Source organism: Cebus imitator, unplaced genomic scaffold (genome assembly GCF_001604975.1).
Source record: "Cebus imitator isolate Cc_AM_T3 unplaced genomic scaffold, Cebus_imitator-1.0 Scaffold216, whole genome shotgun sequence".
Taxonomy (NCBI): Eukaryota; Metazoa; Chordata; class Mammalia; order Primates; family Cebidae; genus Cebus; species Cebus imitator.
This window is the reverse complement of record NW_016107531.1, coordinates 64,779-74,331: the sequence shown is the minus strand read 5'-3', so window position 1 is coordinate 74,331 and position 9,553 is coordinate 64,779. Positions and strand designations below refer to the sequence as shown.

At 47.1% G+C, this 9,553-nt stretch overlaps 1 protein-coding gene across 1 annotated transcript in view; it reads left to right on the top strand.

The window, feature by feature from the left end:
* Positions 1–9,553, top strand: part of SPTAN1 (spectrin alpha, non-erythrocytic 1) — an 85,791-nt gene that overhangs the window by 63,858 nt on the left and 12,380 nt on the right. The window contains exons 41-44 of the mRNA XM_037745944.1: positions 3,392–3,600; positions 6,585–6,705; positions 6,944–7,065; positions 7,490–7,622. Of these exons, the coding sequence (XP_037601872.1) occupies positions 3,392–3,600; positions 6,585–6,705; positions 6,944–7,065; positions 7,490–7,622 (585 nt within the window). The remainder of the gene's footprint in view (positions 1–3,391; positions 3,601–6,584; positions 6,706–6,943; positions 7,066–7,489; positions 7,623–9,553) is intronic.

Genomic DNA, 9,553 nt, shown 5'->3' with positions numbered 1-9,553 from the left:
GAATGCAGTGGCACAATCTCGGCTCATTGCAACCTTCGCCTTTCAGTTTCAAGCGATTCTCCTGCCTCAGCCTCCCACCTAGCTGGGATTACAGGCACCTGTTACCACGCCCAGCTACTTTTTGTATTTTTAGTAGAGATGGGGTTTCACCATGTTGGCCAGGCTGGTCTCAAACTCCTGACCTCAGGTGATCCACCCACCTCGGCCTTCCAAAGTGCTGGGATTATAGGCATGATCCACTGCGCCCGGCCTAAAAGTTAAATTTTTAAAAGACAATCTTAAAGGGTTCCATACTTTATGATTCCATTTTTATGACATTCTCGAAATAACAAAATTGTAGAGCTGGAGAACAGATTGGTGGCTGCCATAGGTTAGGCGTGGAGTGGGAAACAACTATAAAGGGTAGTACAGGGAGTCCCTTCGTGCCAATGGAACAATCCTGTATTTTTATTTTGGTGGTTACAAGAGTCTATACATATAAAATTGCATGAAACTACATGCACATGCTCACAGTCGCATACAAATGAGTGCATACAGAAATTGGTGAAATCTCATCCAGGCATGATAGTGAGCCAAGATCATGTCACTTCACTCTAACCTAGGCTGCAACAGAGTGAGACCCTGTCTCAAAAAATAAAAATTAAAACATAAAATAAATTTTTTAATTCAGAAAGATTTGTACAATCTGAATAAGGTCTGTGGATTGTAGCCATGTCAGTTTCCTCGTTCTGCTATTGTACTCCAGTTATAAAAGATAATACTGGCTGGGCTTGGTGGCTCACGCCTGTAATCCTGGCACTTTGGGAGGCCGATGTGGGCGGCTCAACTGAGGTCAGGAGTTCGAGACAAGCCTGACCAACATGGAGAAACCCCATCTCTACTAAAAATACAAACTTAGCCGGGCATGGTGGCGCCTACCTGTAACCTCAGCTACTCAGGAGGCTGAAGCAGGAGAATCACTCGAACCTAGGAGGTGGAGGTTACAGTGAGCTGAGATTGCACCATTGAACTCCAGCCTGGGCAACAAGAGCAAAACTCTGTCTCAAAAAAAAAGAAAAAAAGATATTACTACTACAGTGGGAAGCTAACAAGCATAGGAACTATACTATTTTTGTAACTCTTTATGAATCTAAGATTATTTCCAAGTAAAAAGATTTAAAATTTAGGCCGAGTGCAGTGGCTCAACACTATAATCCCAGCACTTTGGAAGGCCGAGGTGGGTAGATCATTTGAAGTCAGGAATTCGAGACCAGCCTGGCCAACATGGTGAAACCCCAACTCTACCAAAAATACAAAAGTTAGCCAAGTGTGGTGGTGGGCGCTTGTAATCCCAGGTACTCAGCAGGCTGAGGCAGGAGAATCGCTTGAACCCAGGAGGCAGGGGTTGCAGTAAGCCAAGATTGCACCACGGCACTCCAACCTGTGCAACAGAGCATGAGTCCATCTCAAAAAAAAAAAAAAAAAATGCTGAATTCAGGTTGTGGTGTTTTGTATTGGATGAAAATTCAGCTTTACACAGGTAGGTAGATAGAAAAGGGAGGAATATTTTGATTCAGGTAAGTGTGAATACTCTTCTTTGATACTACACCAAATTGGTAGTTTCTTAAAGCTTAGTTGTGGTCAGGCACAGTGGCTAACACATATAATCCCAGCACTTTGGGAGGCCGAGGCAGGCAGATCATGTGAGCCTAGGAGTTCAAGACCAGCCTGGGCAACATGATGAGACTCTGTCTCTACAAAAAAATACAAAAATTAGCCGGGGCACGGTGGTCACACTTGTAATCCTAGCACTTTGGGAGGCCGAGGTAGGTGGATTGCCTGAGCTCAGGAGTTCAAGACCAGCCTGGTTAGCACAGTGAAACCCCATTTCTACTAAAATACAAAAAATTAGCTGGGGATGATGGCATGCACCTGTAATCCCAGCTACTTGGGAGGCTGAGGCAGGAGAATTGCTTGAACCCAGGAGGCAGAGGTTGAAGTGAGCCGAGATCGTGATACTGCACTGCAGCCTGGGTGTCAGAGCAAGACTTCATCTCAAAAAAATAAATAAAATAAAAATTAACTGGACACTGGGACACATACCTATGGTCCCAGTTACTTGGAGGCTGAGGCAGGAGGTTCATTTGAGTCCTGGCAGGAGGTCAAGGCTACAGTGAGTCATGATCATGCCACCACATTTCTAGATGACAGAGCAAGACCCTGTCTCAAAAAAAAAAAAAAAAAAAAAGTTTGAGGGAGTTAGTTGCAAATTGACCTCTGAAACCTTATCAGTACATTTTTTTTTTTTTGAGTCGGAGTTTCACTCTTGTTACCCAGGCTGGAGTGCAATGGCGCGATCTCGGCTCACCACAACCTCCACCTCCCGGCTTCAGGCAATTCTCCTGCCCCAGCCTCCTGAGTCGCTGGGATTACAGGCACGCGCCACCATGCCCAGCTAATTTTTTTGTATTTTTAGTAGAGATGGGGTTTCACCATGTTGACCAGGATGGTCTCGATCTCTTGACCTCGTGATCCACCCGCCTCGGCCTCCCACAAGTGCTGGTATTACAGGCTTGAGCCACCGCGCCCGGCCCAGTACATTTTTTTATACTGGATTATATTAAAACCCATTGGTCTATCTTGGGCTTTGAATGTCTCTCTTACCTATGCCTGATTTTGTAACATCATGCGTGGCTCATTTGGTAAATATTGTTTCACTGAGTTATGCCTGTTGGTTCTATATGTTGAATGTAATTATATGATATCAAAACATTGCAGTTAATACTACCACCAGTCTCATCAGAAAAATCGTTACGTTTTAGGAAGCTGTCAGGCTCATGGTGGTAGTTGTAAATTTTCTAATATTCTAACTTTCTCATAAAAGTTTGAATTTTATCATTAGTAACAAACTGTCAGTATTCTTTGAAGTGACAAGCTTACTTTATTTATTCTGGACAAAGTATCTGTGAGATACCAAGTCTGAATGACCACAGTTTTTCTGTTGCTTGTTCTTTCAAGTACGAAAGAATGGCTACTCAATAAAATTAACTTTCACCGCCTTTTTAAGGACATTCTTAAGTGAAACGGCATTTTTTTTTACTGCAAGTGGGCAGCAGTGAAGAATCTGCTTGTGCAGTTTGTCACTACCTTGATTTGAACTAAAGCACCAGCATTTCCCCTCCTTCCCCATTGCTTTTGTACTGTCAGTGCAAATGTCCACACAGTAAAGAAGGCAAATAATGTCTTATAATGTTATCAAAATAGTTTGAGTTCATGGAATGCCAGAATTCCCAATAACATACTTTGAGAATATCAACACTCCACATCTCAGTAAGGAATTCCTGAGTTCTTATTTTCAAGCAGATAGTTGTGGGAGACCCAGTTTCTGACCCTCTTGTGTCCCCTGCCCTAGGATCGCCTGAAGGACCTGAACAGCCAGGCAGACAGCCTGATGACCAGCAGTGCCTTCGACACCTCCCAAGTAAAGGACAAGAGGGATACTATCAACGGGCGCTTCCAGAAGATCAAGAGCATGGCAGCCTCCCGGCGAGCCAGGCTGAATGAATCCCATCGCCTGCACCAGTTCTTCCGGGACATGGATGACGAGGAATCCTGGATCAAGTATGTGTTCTCAGCCCCCTAGAAGGCCTGTTAGACCTGTAGTAGTGGGCAACAGGAACCACAGGCTGACTGTTGAGTCAGGAAGTTTCTGTCTCCTGGCTGTAAGTGGTAAGGCTGGAAGCCCTGTTGAACTGGGATCCCAGCTTGGCCACACACTCCTGGGATGCCTCAGTGTCTTCTGCTTTCTGGGTTTACAGTGATGATGATTGACGGTGGTAGTGATCCATGCTAGTTACATAGGCCCTGTCTAGACCCTGCCCTTTAGATTCCTGGGAAAGTTAGTCAGTTTGTGTCTGACCTCCTGGAGAAGATCACTTCTCCAAGGAAGGAGTTGCTTTTTTGGTTATTCTCTGTCTGCCCCACAATATGTCAGTCTGCTGATTCCATTTGACGTAGCATGTAAACAAACGTCTTTTTTTTTTTTTTTTTTTGAGACAGTTTCACCTGTTGGTGCCCAGGTTGGAGTGCAATGGGACAATCTCAGCTCACCACAGCCTCTGCCTCCCAGGTGCAAGTCATTCTTCTGCCTCAGCCTTCCAAGTAGCTGGGCTTATAACCATGCACCACCATGCCTGGCTAATTTTGTATTTTTAGTGCAGATGGGGTTTCTCCATATTGGTCAGGCTGGTCTCAAACTCCCAACCTCAGGTGATCAATCTGCCTCAGCCTCCCAAAATGCTGGGATTACAGGCATGAGCCACCATGCCTGGCCACAAATGTCTTTTATTTTTAAAAACGGGGTTTCACCATATTGGTCAGGCTGGTCTTGAATTCCTTACCTCAGGTGATCCGCCCACCTCAGCCTCCTAAAGAGCTGGGATCACAGGCGTGAGCCACCGCGCCTAGCTCACAAATGTCTTAAAAACAAAATCCTCTCTTTTAATTCCTTTCTTAAAACCTTCTGGTCAGGCACAGTGGCTCACGCCCATGATCACACCATCTTGGGAAGCCCAGGCGGGTGGATCACTTGAGGTCAGATGAGATCAGTTCGAGACCAGCTTGGCCAACATGGTAAAACCCCGTCTCTACTGAAAATACAAAAATTAGGGGCCAGGCATGGTGGCTCATGTCTATAATCCCAGCACTTTGGGAGGCCAAGGTGAGCAGATCACCTTTCTAGACCAGCGGCCTGACCATCATGGAGAAACCCCGTCTCTACTAAAAATACAAAATTAGCCAGGCATAGTGGCAGGCACCTGTAATCCCATCTACTCGGGAGGCTGAGGCAGGAGAATCGCTTGAACCCAGGAGGCAGAGGTTGTGGTGTGCCAAGATTGTGCCATTGCACTCCAGCCTGGGCAACAAGAGCAAAACTGTCTCAAAATATATATATATATACAAAAATTAGCCAGGCATGGTGGCATGCACCTGTAGTCCCACCTACTCAAGGAGGCTGAGGCAGGAGAGTGCCTTGAACCCAGGAGGCAGAGGTTGCAGTGAGTCGAGATTGCCTCACTGCACTCCAGGCTGGGCAATAAAGCAATACTCCATCTCAAAATTAAGAAAAAAACCTTTTAAAAAAAAACTCATTTATATAGGCCAGGCACAGTGGCTCAAACCTGTAATCCCAGCACCTTGGGAGGCCAGGGCAGGTGGATCACCTGAGGTCAGGAGTTAGAGACCAGCCTAACCAACATCGAGAAACCCCGTCTCTACTAAAAATGCAAAATATTACCCGGGCATGATGTTGCATGCCTGAAATCCCAGCTTCTCAGAAGGCTGGGGCAGGAGTATCACCTGAATCCAGGAGGCAGAGGTTGCAGTGAGCCGAGATCATGCCATTGCACTCCAGGCTAGGCAACAAGAGTGAAACTCTGTTTTGTGGGGGAAAACAATTACTTATATAGGCCGGGCACTGTGGCTCTCACCTGTAATCCCAGCACTTTGGGAGGCCGAATTGGGTGGATCACTTGAGGTCAGGAGTTCAAGACCAGCCTGGCCAACATGGTAAAACCCTATCTCTACTAAAAATACAAAAATTAACCAGGCATGGTGGTGGGTGCCTGTAGTTCAAGCTACAGGAGGCTGAGGCAGGAGAATCACTTGAACCCAGGAGGCGGAGGTTGCAATGAGCCAAGATCATGCCACTGCACTCCAGAATGAGACTCTGTCTCCAAAAAAAAAAAAAGTAAACAAAAATACAAAAATTAGCCGGGCATGGTGGTGCATGCCTGTAATCCCAGCTACTCGGGAGTCTGAGGCAGGAAAATGGCTTGAACTCAGGAAGTAGAGGTTTCTGTGAGCTGAGATTGTCCCACTGCACTCCATCCTGGGTGACAGAGCAAGACTTTATCTCAAAATATATATATATTACTTATATAGCTGACGTGTTGGCCCACGCCTATAATCCCAACTCCTTTGAGAGGCCAAGGTGGGCGAATTGCTTGAGTCCAAGAGTTTGCAACCAGCCTGGGCAAGATGGTGAAAACTTGTCTCTACCAGAAATAGAAAAAATTAGCCACGTATGGTGGCGCACACCTGTGGTCCCTACTACTTGGGAGGCTCAGGTGGGAAGATCACTCAAGCTGGGGAGGCAGAGATTGCAGAAAGCAGAGGTCACGCCAGTGCACTTTAGCCTGAGCAATAGAATGAGACTCTTTCTCAAAAAAAAGTGTATGTATGTATATATGTAAATATCTTCATATATTTACTGGTATATATTGATACATATTTAGTATGCATGATTGATAGTTACTGATATAATTATCTAGGGCTCCTAAGGGCAGCACTAGTGATGCCTCCCGTCCTCCAGTGCATCCCCAACCCTCTAGAATCTGGACACACAGCAGGGCTCATGCATGCGTACATAGACAGAAGTTCTTGGTCACTACTCATTTGGGAAGTAGAGGCTTTTGTTTTCCAGAAAATTGGCAAGGATTTTCCCAGAAATATTAGTAGATGTCGCAAGGTCCACAGTTGACCTGATGTCCCCACTTGACAGCAAGGGCAGAGATCAACTGTGCTGTTACCTGTCTCTTGTCCAGGGAGAAGAAGCTGCTGGTGAGCTCGGAGGACTATGGCCGGGACCTAACTGGCGTACAGAACCTGAGGAAGAAGCATAAGCGGCTGGAGGCAGAATTGGCTGCGCATGAGCCAGCTATTCAGGTAGGGAGGCCGCCTTCTGGCCGAGAGGGCAGTGGGGTTTGAGTGGGCCCCAGGACACAGACAAACACCTAGTGCTTATTTCACTGAGATCCCTTTAGTTCTACAGTGTTCATGACTCCTCAGTCCAAACCTGGGGAAGTCCCAGACTTGATGTTGAGGCCTTTTCCTGGGAGCCTCGAGACAGAGGCCCCAGCAGGGCTGCTTGCTGTTAACCTAATCAATCATCCTTGCCTGTCAGGGTGTCCTAGACACTGGCAAGAAGCTGTCTGATGATAACACCATCGGGAAAGAGGAGATCCAGCAGCGGCTGGCACAGTTTGTGGAGCACTGGAGAGAGCTGAAGCAGCTGGCAGCTGCCCGGTGAGTAGTCAGAGGCAGGAGCTCTCAGGAACAAGTGGAAGGCCAGCACCCAAGGGCGGACTCTGAGCTGTGCAGGGCCACTGGGCCCTCCTGCCATCTCTTGGACCTTAGGCCTCACATGTGCCACAATCAGTTTACTCCAGAGCCACCTCCCACAGGCCATGCTGAGGTGGTCTCATTCTGTTAATCTGGACCCACTGTATGAGTCCAGAATCACGCATGTTTCTGTGTGAGTCCAGAATCACACATGATTCTCCAGGAATCAAGATATGAGAGTCTGCAGTCACACACTGGGTGATTCAGGGTATTCCACAGAAGGCCTGACTGTGAGGGCCCACCTTTTTCATGAATGTTTTTAAGCTTATGTTAACTATCAAAACCAAAGCTGGAGGAGATTATGGCTGATCCTGTCACCTGTAATTAGGGGTCAGCGGCTAGAAGAGTCCTTGGAATATCAGCAGTTTGTAGCCAATGTGGAAGAGGAGGAAGCCTGGATCAATGAGAAAATGACGCTGGTGGCTAGTGAAGATTATGGAGACACTCTTGCCGCCATCCAGGTGAGACAGAAACCAAAGGTGCCACCTGCTTTCTCTCTTGGCAACTGCCTACTGGTCACTGTTGGTTTGTTAAAGCGCCCTGCTCTTACTAGGAGAGCACACAGGACCAGTAGCCAATGCCTCAGTAGTTGGTTTTAGCCCTGAAGATTTCACACTAGGGGACATTTCCCCTCAGTAGACAAAATTGGCATGGCTTTGGCAGTTTCAGTTTATGGGCCTTGTTGTTTGCCAGAAGCGCTGTGAGTTTGGGTCTTTGTATTGGTTTCCTGGGGCGGCCATAAATAAGTACCACAAACTGAATGGCTTAAGACAACAGAGGTTTATTTTCTCTCAGCTCTGGAGGCTAGAAGTCTGAAATCAAGATGCAGGCAGGACCATGCTCCCTCCAGACCTATAGGGGAGGAGCCTTCCTTGCCTCTTTCAGTTTTTGTTGGCACCAGGCACCCTTGGCATGTGGCGGCATCACTCCAGTCTCTGCCTGTCTTCATGTGACCATCTTCCCTCTGTGTCTGTCTTCACTTGGCATCACTCTGTGTTTATTCAAATTTCTGTGTTCTGTTATAAGGACATCAGTTGTATTGGATTAGGGCCCACCCTAATTACCTCATCTTACCTTTGCAGAGTACCTTTGCAAAGACCCTCTTTCCACATTCATGGGTACCAGAAGCTAGGCCTTCACTTTCTCTTGAGGGGGATACATTTCAGCCTATCACATACCCCTAAATTGGTTAACTATTGCTACATAATAACCTGCCTAAATTTAGTGGTTGAAAGCACCCATTTCTTTTTTTGCATGGTTGTGTGGATCAGGGGCATCTGCAGCTGTCACTGGAGGTCCCTCATGCTCCTGCATTCGGGTACAGCGCAGGTGGGCTGAGAGATCAGTCACACACTGGCAACTGAGCCTGTTGTCACCCAGTCCGGACGTTTCTGTTCCCCTCCACGTGGCCTATTGTCCTCCCACTGGCTAGACCAGCCTCCTTCAGCAGCATTCAGACAGGCAATGGCAGGAGCTGCAATCTATGGCCTCACACATCGTCCTCACTGCCTGTCTGCTGGTGAAAGCAAGTCCGAGTGCAGCCCAGAGGCATAGATGGATAGACTCCCCCTCTGGAAAGGAGATGCTGCAAAATATCATGGTCAGATATGTCTAAATTCCTGCCCAGAGATGTGGAAGCAGGAGTGTGCACTCCCAGGAATTGAGTTACGTCTGAGCCACCTTCCTCACTATGGGAAGCACCCTCTGCTGGTCAGGGTGATTCAGGTAGAATTTAGATGGTCAGTCATTTCCCGTCCTCTGCATAGTTGAGTTCCCTGGAAACAACCAAAAGGGTGTTGTGTGCAGTGCTTAAATTGTACTAAGAAAAAGACTTGGGGCCGGGCACCGTGGCTCACGCCTGTAATCCCAGCACTTTGGGAGGCCAAGGTGGGTGGATCACCTGAGGTCAGAAGTTCAAGACCAGCCTGGCCAACATGGTGAAACCCTGTCTGTACTAAAAATATACAAAAATTAGCCGGGCATGATGGCACACACCTGTAATCCCAGCTACTCTGGAGGCTGAGGCACGAGAATCGCTTGAGCCTGGGAGGTGGAGGTTGTAGTGAGCTGAGATTTCACTGCTGCACTCCAACCTGGGCAACAGAGCAGGACTCTGTCTCCAAAAAAAAAAAAAAAATGAGATGACTTGGAAGGCCTTTTCTGAGATGTGTTCAAAATAAACCTTAAAAATGTGTCATTTTCATTTGGGTGTGTATACTCAGCTTGCTTTGTTTTGTTCTTGTGGTCCGCTGGAGGGAGAGACCTTAAGACACTGTTGATGATGGTGAAACCCCGTCTCTACTAAAAATACAAAAAATTAGCTGGGCATGGTGGCGCGTGCCTGTAATCCCAGCTACTCAGGAGGTTGAGGCAGGAGAATTGCCTGAACCCA